This window comes from Hylobates moloch, unplaced genomic scaffold (genome assembly GCF_009828535.3).
Source record: "Hylobates moloch isolate HMO894 unplaced genomic scaffold, HMol_V3 SCAFFOLD_16, whole genome shotgun sequence".
Taxonomy (NCBI): Eukaryota; Metazoa; Chordata; class Mammalia; order Primates; family Hylobatidae; genus Hylobates; species Hylobates moloch.
In genome coordinates, this window is record NW_026652291.1 from 36,136,926 (window position 1) to 36,148,944 (window position 12,019).

Here is a 12,019-nt window from a genome sequence, read left to right on the forward strand (position 1 = left end):
TCTGACTTGGATAGTGGGGCAGGGAGTTCTGTCTAGAGATTAATCTACGGTTTGCTTTTAGGTTGCAACTAAGCATTACTTTAAAACAAACAAAAGACTGAGTTTTTAAAAAACATTTTTAATGGAAAATTTCAAATATATATATATATAGAGAGAGAGGGCCCAATATAATAAACACACAGCTTCAATGATTCTCAACCCATGGCCAATCCTGTGAGAAACATGAACTTTTGAACCAGCTGACAGACATAGAGGATGAACTTCGTGGTACAGAACAAAAAGAATTAGTCCTACTGAGGCTGCAGTATCCAAAACGTTTCTGCATAAATGCCCTAAACTAGAACCTAAAGTATGAAACAAAGCGGTGGAGGATATTATTGGTTCGCGACCAAGTAAGAATCTTGGGAATTAAAACACAAAACAAAACCACACACACATACAACCTCTCTGAAGGATGCAAATTAATAGTAACACTGGTTGCTTTCAAGGAGGGCAGAAAGACTGAAGCGATTTTCATTATATGTTTTTTTAAAATTTTATACTATGTGCACATTTTACCTATTTTTAAAAATTAACTTATTAAAAACAAACATGAAGCTTTGCAATAACCAAATCCACTAGATGTGACAAAAGGGAAAACTGCCTGGACTCAATATATAAGAGGACTTATATTCTGCCTTATTGAACAGTGTTTTACACAGCTCATGGGCTTATGAGCCAGGGAAGGATGGACTCTGATCTCCAACCCTCTCAAGTAGGAAGGAAACAAAATTTGCATGGATGGCTTTCCTGGGCTATTTCTCCTGCACCCTGGCCTTATATTCTATTAATACTTTCTCTGTGGCAGGTGGATCTTCATCACACTTTGATCTGGATTTACTGTGTTATAGTAATTTCCTCAGCTAGAAGAATGCACAACCTTCCAATCCCAAAATGTACATCATTAGAATAGGTGCTTCACATATTAAAAACACCAGCCCCTGGTGGTTATATGGATATATGCATTTGTCAAAATTCATTGAGTTGTATTCTTAGATGTGTGCACTTTATCATATGTTACTTATACTGCACTTTAATAAAGTATTGCTAAAAACGAAAAAAAAAATCACAGTCCTTGTGGACAAATAAGCCAAAAAATCACCACTTAGAGGTTTATTGGGTTGATGGTTCAGAGAAAGCTGCTGTTATTAGGAAACATTATGTGGACTTTTTGCAAAAACTTACTCTTTGGAAACCACCACTACAGCATGTGCTTTTGGTTAAGCATTCCATGGCTGAAACGCAACTCTATGCTGAAATGCCGAGAGGATGAGGCAAAATCTTGGCCAAGGTCAGGCTCTGTTGATGGTCTGAGAGGGGGATGGCAGCCAAGTGCTCTGCACTTGTATAACATTTAAAAAAGAAAAACTAACCTAAGTCATCTTCTGTTCCTTTTTGTAGCCAACTTTAGTCCTGCTCATTGTGTCCAAGAACTCAGAGGGAGTCATATGTGCAACAGCTCAGGCTTACCAAACCTCCAGGGCCAAACATACGTATCTTGATTAAAAAGAAACAAAGCCAGCCAACAGGGCTTTAGTTGATTCCATGGGATATAAGGAGAAATTTTAGAATTTTAGATAAAGTTAGGGTCCATCGAGGAGAGGGCAGAGAAATGTAGTTGAGCTTCCTGTTTGGCTAGCTGCCTACTTTTTCTGAAACAAACAACAAAAGGACCCCAATTTGGTAAAAAGCAGGGGCTCATGTCTACATCTAGGTGATTATTGTGAAAAGAGCTCCAAGATGAACACACTTGATATAAATCTGTGTTACACAACGAAAAGCCAATCCACTTTGGGACTGAAACTAAGCACAAGGATGGACTAGAAATTGTATTTTTTGTCAGGTCATAGGGGATGGATATATAGAGAGAAATGTCTTCAGCAGCTTATAAAATGCAAACTTTACATTTTGCACATGTCTGTCTAGCTGATGCCCAGGCAAAGGCAAAGGCAAGCAGGACAAAGTCCAAGGCATGTCAGGGTTATACAAGACAGGCTCCAGAGATGCTTCCCTGACTCCCTGTGAGTTCTTCATGTCTTAGCACTCATGGATGGGTAAGAACGTGTTAACACTGTGGATGCCTCCAATATTCTTGGGCTGTCACAACACCACACACAAAACACAGAAAGAGTATTTTTACTTATTGGTTTAAGGTTTTTTTTTCAAAGTACCCAATTCAATTCTCCATTACATGCATATATACACATATATACATACATATATACACACACATATATGTGTATATATGTGTGTGTATATATATATATATAAAATCTTAATTTCTTTATCCTTAAAATGAGAAACAGTCTTTCCCTACTCAATATCCTCCCATCTACAACACCTGGCACACTTGCCTCATTTCCCTTTTACACTTATCTCCTATTAAATCCTACAGCACTGGCAATGTGGTTAAACATACAGATTTCCCTTCTCTCTTTCTGATTATTCAGTGGACTGGGTGATAGGGAAATGTGAGTTCCCTAAAGCCACACACAGACATCTCCGGTGAGACAGGTACTCTGACACCAGATGGAGGGAGCAGGCTTCTCCCTAGTCAATGAGGCCATGGTGTGGCATCCTGCTTCCCTCATTACCCTTCTTTCCATGCAGTCTCCATTCCCAGCGCTGGGGGTGGGACGAGAGTGTGCAACAAAGCAGAAATTACACAGTACTCAAGGGAAAGGGCCACATAAGGAAACAGTGGGGTGGACTACAGAATGCTACAGCTAGGAGGGCCCTTACGGCACATCTAATTCAAACCTCTGTAGATACAGAAAGGAGCCCAGAGAAGTGATCTGTCCAAAGGCACACAGCTGGTGGCTGGAACCAGAACCTCAGTCACCAGCACGCTTTTTTCTGATCCTCCAATACATGACAGAACTAGGTATAGGAAAGAGCAAAATTTAAAGTTCAGTTCATGAACAAGCCCCCAGCCCACCCCATCCCCACTAAACAAATAAACATACCTCCTTTAAAATATCCATGTTTCAATCTCATTCCTTTTCAGCCCCTGTAGCTTACTAAGCTCAAAATTTTGTTTCTTACTCAGGACTTAATAGATAGGCTGGTGGCCTGAGTGGCCAGAATTTCAACTCTGCCCTGGCGTGCTGCAGCCTGAGAAGGGAGATCTTTAGGAAGCAGAAGTAGGTTCCCGGCATGATGGCTCACGCCTGTAATCCCAGCACTTTGGGAGGCTGAGGCGGGCGGATCACCTAAGGTCAGGAGTTCGAGACCAGCCTGACCAACATGGTGAAACCCCGTCTCTACTAAAAATACAAAAATTAGCCGGGTATGGTGGTGCATGCCTGTAATCCCAGCCACTTGGGAGGCTGAGGCAGGAGAATCACTTGAACCCAGGAGGCAGAGGTTGCAGGGAGCCAAGATTGCATGCACCACTGCACTCCAGCCTGGGTGACATGAGCAAAACTCTGTCTCCAAAAAAAAAAAAAAAAAAAAAAAAAAAAAAAAGCAGCAGCAGCAGAAGTAGATTCTAAGTAGCCATTTCAACTCAGGAATATTCTGAACCCAAACATCATGCTTATAATAATGCTGCCTATAAACTCGGCAGCTTTTGAAGCTTATGCTGGGAGAAAGGCAACAGGCTACCCATCCAGCAAGAGAGAAAAATTCGAGAATAACAAATAGCAAAAAGCAAATGCTTTGAGTTCAGTCTGGAGGGTATGACATTATCTCCATTCAGTCACAACACAAAATGACCTTTGAGGCAGCCTGCACCATATCAGAAGGGGGTACAACCCAGGATGTATGAACTAGGTCCTTTGACAACTCTATTCCTCTGCAAAGGCAGTTCTTGATTCTCTCAAATGATTAACCATTTGGTCCAGTTACCCAGTTTCTAGGGGCCTCCAACCAGAGTTGGCCACAGATAAAGCTGGTTAGAAAAAAAACAATGGTCTAATGTACTTCCCACCTTTCTAAATAATACGTTAGCATTTAAGAAAGGCCTTGCTTCCTCAAGCAAAGGGAGTGACTAATACATCTCCTATCAGGCTGGTGGAATAGGTACTTTCGAACACATGGGCTGTGTGGCTGCACGTCATCCCTGCTCCATTGCCTGATGCAAAACTGCTCCTGGAGTGGGACAGGCAGAAAGTGCTGGGCTCTTGCACAAGGGGCATCTTGATGAATGCCTGAAAATTATACCTGAATTCCAAAACAAAAGTATTTGGGGGAATGGGCCAGATTACAGGGCTCATACCTGTAATCCCAGTACTTTGGGAGGCTAAGGTGAGAGGATGGCTTGAGGCCAGGAGTTTGAGACCAGCTTGTGCAACAAAGCATGACCCTATCTCTACCAAAAAATTAAAAAATTAGCCAGGCATGGTGCCACAAGGCTGTAGTCCCAGCTACTTGGGAAGCTGAGATGGGAGGATTGCCTGAGCCCTGGAGGTCTAAGCAGCAGTGAGCCATGATTGCACCACTGCACTCCAGTCTGGAGTGAGACCCTGTCAAAAAAAAAAAAGTATTGAGGAGATTATGTATTATTTTTATGTTATTCAGATCAATCAATAGTTAATCAAAACAAGAATCATTCTTATACCCTCTTTTAGTTTATCTCTTCCAACAGAAACTGATTCTCAGTGTACTCCTAAGGGGATTAGGTACTCTCGAAAAATGACCATCTTATAACAGGAAACATAAAAGACCAGAAAGATTCATTTAAAATACATAATAATTAGTAAACTAGCAAACTGAGAAAATATCTCCTTTAAAAGAAAAAAATGATACTTCTTATAAGGCTGAGACATAGGATGGGGAAAAAAAGGAAGAAAGGATAAATAAATGAATGAAAAATTGAGAGGCAGGGTAAACTAAGAACTTAACTTACAGTCAAATGTTAGGGCCCCAAACTAACAGGCAGAATAGGAAGGTGAACAAAACCTCTTTCTGCCTGCTGGATTCTTAAGAGTCTAAAGTGCAGGATTAAAATGGCTTTATTTCAACAGAACACATTTTGTCATCTGATCTCTATCCGTGACATGGATAAGAATAAGTAACTTATGGCTGTGCTCTTAAGCGGTTACAAATCCCTGAATATTGTGCCTCATTCACTTTGGGATGGCAAATCACTAATTGTTTGTGTAGCAGGGAAAAAACATCTGCCTATAGCCTATATTTTAAAATTTTAAATTTTTTTTTACCTTTTTTTTACATTTTTATTTTAAAATAAATATAAACAGTGTTTCCAAAAAACATTGACTACAAGGGGGAAATGAGGCAATAAGTTTGGAAGATGGGAAGGACTCAAGAAGAGATGCTGAACCTGAAAACACAATGATCAGGGAGCATGCAGAGAGGCCCTTGCTGTGACACTGTCCTCTCACTGCCACTCATATGAAGCTCAGTGACTACGCTGGGACACTGGAGCTAAAGGGTCAAAGAGAAGCATTTCATTCCTAAACAGTGATGTCAATTTGTACTCAATCCCAGCAATGTGAGTCCCCCTCTTCACAATCCAATTCTAAGATTCTATTCTTAAGAAATTACCGAAGATAGAGCCAAAGAGATATATACAAGAAACTTTATCACATCATCATTGATAATAAAAGTATCTGAAACAACCAAAATTTTCAACAGTGTGGGGATGGATAAGGTAGAACCACTAGAAATCGATTTTCAAAGATTTAAAAACATAGGAAGTTACTGGTGATACCGTGTTAATCAGTGAGAGGGTAAAGTTAGGATACCAACCTGTATCCATGTATGACCTTCAATGTTGTGTAAATATTATACACCTTATATGCACTTTTTAATACTGAAATTCATAAACATATCAGCAAAGTTTAGCTCTGTTTTAGATGGAGAGAAGATGGCTAATTTTTATTCTTTGTTTAGACTCTTCTGTAATGAGCATTGTTACTTTTATATCAGAAAAATAGACATTTACCATAAAATAAGTCTACCCTCAAATCTCTGATTTAAGATGACAATTGTCAGTCTTAGGAAAAGCCTGCTAAAGTTCAAAGCAGACTCGAAGAAAAAAGATTCAAATCTACACAGTAACTCTCTCCTGAAAAGGATGAGAAATCTTGTGTGACACAGTCTGGCTTTTTCCTCTACTTTGCTGCTGGCTCTATTTTACTGCGCCTCACAGAAAGCTCCATGGGAAAACCCATTCCCTAGCACCTTAAATGACCTTAAGTGTTTCTCACCTCTTGGCATGAGGATTAGAAGGAAAGAAAATGAAACAGCCCTACTCCCTTGTTTCAAAGGAAAAATTTTTCTTGCAAAGCTATCAAAATGACTTAAAATCAGCTATGCAAAATTTGAAACATAAGTCATGAGTTACGTTCAGTAACCAGTTGCTTTTTTCTCAAGAATGAATATAAAAACAAATCTATGAGTGCCCTCTTGTGGCAAGCCTGACTATTACCACAACCCAAGTACCAGCCTCTCCCCGTCTATTTCCACAGCTCTCCTCCACTCCTGGGCTCCACATAACACAGCCAGGAGGCAGAGACCCCATAATAACCCACTATAGTGAATGCACATTCCTCAAAGTGGCTGGTACTATTTGTTTTAAAGGACTTCTAGTTTAGATCCCAGAAATGCCTGCTTGAAGACAAGTGGGAATGAAGGGTCAGAGGAGCAAGATGCAGGATGTGCACGTGGGTTCATGGGCTGCTACTGATGGCCGATGGTGACTGTGTGTGGTATATCCATGCACACATACCATGGCACTGCCAGGAGGCAGGGACCCGTAGGATAAATAGCCCTTCCCCTAGGAACGCTTACCAGTTTTTTAAAGTCATGAAGTTTTACATTTACATCCAGTGAGCCTTGTGCTTACAAGTAGTTTTATTATCAATTTTAGAGTAAACATCACCAACTTGGGCACAATTCCAAAATAGAGCTCTTGTTGGATTCTGGTCATAAAATTATTTTTTAAGCTTGTTAAGATCTTATAAAATAAGAAAGTTTTCCTAATACTTTAGAAAAATTACTAATCATTAATAAGTCAGTTTTATACTCAAAGTGATGGCCTAACATTTTGAAAGATGAAACAACATTCCTCTTTTGAACATCTAATGTATTAAGTAAGCTCAGTGTCCCAGGCTTCAGAGGAGACAGAAGTCCTCATACTGCAACCTGACCAGATGACTCTGGGAGTGAATTAAATGCTTAAAAGAGGTCAGTCTTGCAAATTCGATGAAGCACAGACTACAGGGGAACTGATACTGATTCTGATAAAAGATAACATTCCTCTCAGAAAGGGGTGAAGCTAAAAATCTTGCAGTTCTGGGGCAGGAGGAGTGCAACAAGCAGGCAACAAACAGCATGAAAGGAAAAGCTGAGTGAATTTCAAAGTTCTATTGGGAGATGGAGTTTGTGGTTCTTTCTGCCCCACCCAGGTCAAAGGCTCATTTCCAGAAAAGGATTTCTCCCAGTGATAGGGTGGAAGCGTGTGGCAGGAAGTTGCTGTTTGGTCCTGGAAGTGTAAAAGAAGGCCTTTTCAAGTATGTGAAGTAGACTGAAGTGACCCAGATGGGATGGATCCCAACCACATGAGTTATGGGAGAGCATGAAGCCAAAGAAATGATAATTACGAAGTTGAATTGGGAAAATAAATTTGACTCCTTGTTCACTTCTCCAGCCTTTGGAAGAACTTTTTCTCCCCTCCTAACGGGACCGATATACTGGACAGCCCCTGTTAGAGATAAACCGAGGCACTAGACAAGGAAGAAATGCATTAAAAACATTTTTTTAAAGTCTTGACAAGTCACTTCTGAGAGAATTCTTCATTTTTCCTCTGCACAGGGACAGCAGAAGAGGGAGAGTAAAAATAAAGGCGAAGGCCTCTCTTGTCCACAAAAATAAGAGAGGAAAAAAGACCCTGCCCGTTTAAAATCCAAAACCATAAACTCTCCTTCAAACAATATCTTTGCTCCAGCAGAAGCATCCTGGAATTAGTCTAGGTTAGTATTCTGAGTTGTGTCACCCAGGCTTTGACAATTAATGATGTATTAAAATGGAAACAGGTGACTCTTCGACCTTGGCTCCAGCTTCCCACCTGTCCTAACTGGGAGGAAAGCAGCTATCACGACAGCTGGATGGGAAGATCTTCCCCGAATTTCCGGAGCAGCTTCTGATGGTTGTGGTCCACTGACCATTGCTGGGGCAGGTGCTTGGGCTGCATGGAGTCCAGGAAGTGCTGACGCCAGCGGCTCTCCAGCTGCATGAGGGAGCGCAGGCCACCCTGGCTGTGACACCGCACCACCTTCAGCCCGTGAGGAACATAGTTTTCATTGGAGATTCTGCCAAGACATGAAAAACAAAGGGTCTGAGGGAAACAAGCACAGGATGGCCTCACAGACAGCTTCAAATGCTGCAGGCCAAGGGTAAATGGGGAGGTTGAAGGACTCCTAAAGGGTTAGTTACTTTGGTGTTTTCAAAACATCCTCTTTCTTATCTCTGCCCCTTTTATAGTCTGAACACACGACTCACAGTCCCAACAGAAGGTATTTGAGGATTGTGAGCTCTACTGACAGGAAGGCCACTTCTTAATGTTCAGCTCCCACGAGAGGGGCACTACCATCCAGCTGATAATGGATGAAGAATGCTGGTCTTCCATTTCTTCCAGGATTACCCAGTGACCAGTTCACTCCTCTTTTAAGTTGTTCATTCTGGGACACAGTATTTATATGAGGCTGTTAAATTGGCCCACATGTTACGCTTTTTCACAACACAATTTAATAACTGAATGTAAAATGCAAGGTAGCATATTTCTTTACAGCCTTCTTTCTCACAAAAAGATGCCAAGCCACAGTGGTGAGAAGTGTTTCGGTCACAGTGAAATGATACCATGGTTGCTCAGTTGTGCAAATGGTGCCATTAAATGGGAAGATGAATCCCTCCCTCCTTCCTAACTAAGCAGAGTCCTTAAAAACTGCTCCGATGCCGTGTGAATGGTGCTTTCGCCTCCTGTGAATAAAGACGACCTTCCTCAAGAAGTACCCTGCCCACAAACACTCTCCTCTCCCTATATCCATACCCCACTTTCAATCCTCCCTCCCAAGACGCCCGCCACCCCAGCAGTGTTGGCATCTCTGGGTATCTGCAGACACTTTATTATTAATATTTAGCTCATGTGCTTCCCGCTAACTTGCCTGTCTCAAACAACTGTTCTTCTCAGTCACAAGTCTAGCATTCATCTATCCAATTCAGCAAGATGAATTTGTTAGAAAAGTCTGTGGCTGAAACAGGAGGTTTAGCTGCCTTAGAAAACATATTGGCAGCTGGGCGTGGTGGCTCATGCCTGTAATCCTAGCACTTTGGGAGGCCAAGGCGGGAGGATCACTTGAGGTCAGGAGTTCGCGACCAGCCTGACCAACGAGGTGAAACCCTGCCTCTACTAAAAATACAAAAATTAGCCGTCTGTGGTGGCACACACTTGTAATCCCAGCTACTTACAAAACAATATCTATTCTACAACCTCACAGAATAGTTATGGGGATAAAATTCTATAATTCTTTTAAAACTCTGAAAGATTTTTTAAATTTAAGATATAATAGCAGTTAACCAGTAAGAAATCTAAATCCTACTTTGTCGGGTTGTCATGAGAAACAATTAAGGCAATTTATGTGAAGTTTATTAGCTTGTTTGCTGCAAGATATAGTATATCTATAAGTATCTGTTCAATAAATATTTGCAGTATCTGTAATGGATCAGTAGTAATGGATCAGAGTAAAAAAAATTTTTGTTTTCTAAAAAAATTAAATATTTGCTTATAATTGGAGTTACTTTTTTATTTTTCACTTAACAAAAACCCTATAGGCAACCAGCATCACTCTCAAGGTTTTGTGAACTTATTAGTTCCCTTATTTCAACTCCTAGTCCTGTTGGAAAAAGTGACAGTTGGGAGGCAGAACTGCGCATGGTAGCCCAGAGCTCTTACCATCTGAGCCACGTGCCCATTCATTTCTCATTTCGGAATACTGCATTGTGTCACAAGAATTCAACTATGTACTCATGGAGAAGGAGGGAGAAAGCAAGGAAGGAAAAAAGAGAAAAGTAATTTACATAGTAACAGCAATTCTGCTCACCATTCCATTCAGTGAGCCGATACCCTGGAGTGCAGGTGAGATAGGAACTATGAATTCATTAGTCACAGTTCTCACAGACCTGTATAAAGTCAGAGAAACAAAACCACACATAGAATTGGCCCTCCATCTTTGTGGGTTCTGCATCTGTGGATTCAAACCTCAGATCAAAACGATTTGGGGCCAGACACAGTGGCTCATGCCTGTAATCCCAGTTCTTCCAAGGCAGGTGGATTGCTTGAGATCAGGAATCGGAGACCCGCCTGGGCAGCCTGGTGAAACCTCATCTCTACAAAAAATACAAAGATTAGCTGGGTGTGGTGGTGCATGCTTGTAGTCCCAGCTACTTGGGAGGCTGAGGTGAGAGGATCACTTGAGCCTGGGAGATGGAAGTTACAGTGAGCCAAGATAGTGCGACTGTACTCTAGCCTGGGTGACAGAGCCATATACTATCTCAAAAAAATAAAACAAAACAAAAAAAACCACAAAACTATTTGAAAAAAAAAAAAACTATCTGTACTGAACATGTACAAACTTTTTTCTCATTACTTCATAAACAAAATATAAAAGCTACTTACATAGCATTTACATTGTATTAGGTACTATAAGTAATCTACAGGTTATTTAAAGTATACAGGAGGATGTGTGTAGGATATATGCAAATGCTATGCCATTGTATATCAGGCACTTAAGCATTGGTAGATTTTGGTATCCAAGAGAGGTCCTGGAACCAATCCCCCATGGATACTGAGGGGTGAATGTACTGTATCTCACGGGGAACTTCAGAACTTTGAGGGTGTTATTGGACTATTATTTCATCTCATGTGCTGGCATGAGGATTTACGTCTGCATAGAATGTGTAAGATGCAGCTCCACCACAACTGCACTCTCATGCTAATCACAAAAATGACCGAACTTAAGTGTATGATCTTTAAAAAGGTCAAAGAGAGGCACCTCACAAAAAGCAAGTTTCCTATGGAAAGGAAATCCTCAAGTAGATTGTTCTATTCCACTTTCAAGGTATCTTAAACTACTAGACACCTACTAGGTGAAGCATGAGGCTAGGCACTGTGCCTAAGCAGCCAATGCCCCCTCCCTGGCAAGCATTCTCACTAAGTAATGAGGGTTAATGTCCCTGGTACATCCTGCAATTCCTGTGCTTTGTACCTGGTCTCCAGGCTGGCAGCCTCTTGAAGCATCTCCTCTGTGACCGTGTCTGCGTTATAAAACTCTCTGAGTGCTTGCAGCAGCTCCTCCTTTCGATGAGCAGGCAGGCTCTCCGCGTTGAGCAGGGCCCTGGCTCCAGAACGCACCTGCCGGCGCTCAGGATCTTCCAGCAGGCGCAAGCCCTCCTCAGAGCCGATGGGGGCCTGGAACTCCTTGGCCAGCTGCTGCTTCAGATGGTTGTCATAGTAGTTGGAAATGGCATGGCAGGAGGTGCAGAGCAGCAGCACATCGTGGGAGTTGTGGTCCTTCATCTCGATGGGGAAGTGCTTCCGGTACTCATGTGGAATCACGTTCTTCCTGGAACAAGCCCAGCCGGAAAGCAGCGCTCATGAGTGTATGACAGAGCACATGGGAAGACAGCAGACAGGCTACTGGGGTTCTAACTGGGGCCTAACCATGACTGGGAAGCCTTGGGCACCACCGCCCAACACAGATCACAGAAAGGCAGTATCACCTATTCCACTCTCAGCCCATCTGTGTCTTAGCTTCCTCTCTCCTGCAAGTAAGTACAGACCACCTGCTGTGGGCTTCAATGGAGGGCCAGCATAGCAAGAGGTTAATAACAACCCTCTGAGAAGGCTGTGCTCCCAGAAGGGAAAGTCTCAGAGAACTGAAAAGATACTCTAATGGCCTTTGACACCTGGAAAACAACTCTCTCAAGAAGGCCTAGGAACCTGAAAAAGCCAATTTCC

General features: G+C 41.9%; 1 protein-coding gene and 1 long non-coding RNA gene across 7 annotated transcripts in view; one reads left to right on the forward strand and one right to left on the reverse strand.

Annotated features, from left to right (window-relative positions):
• LOC116484500 (uncharacterized) overlaps window positions 1-12,019 on the forward strand; it is a 65,318-nt gene that overhangs the window by 11,079 nt on the left and 42,220 nt on the right. The gene's annotated exons all lie outside the window — the stretch shown is intronic.
• The window catches only part of EXD2 (exonuclease 3'-5' domain containing 2), a 54,929-nt gene continuing 46,429 nt past the window's right edge, over window positions 3,520-12,019 (reverse strand). For all 6 annotated transcript variants that reach the window (XM_032179282.2, XM_058429417.1, XM_032179287.2 and 3 more), the window contains 2 exons: window positions 11,268-11,624; window positions 3,520-8,315 (listed from right to left, as the gene is read on the reverse strand). In XM_032179282.2, coding sequence (XP_032035173.1) covers window positions 8,099-8,315; window positions 11,268-11,624 — 574 coding nt within the window. In that variant the 3' untranslated portion in view covers window positions 3,520-8,098. The remainder of the gene's footprint in view (window positions 8,316-11,267; window positions 11,625-12,019) is intronic.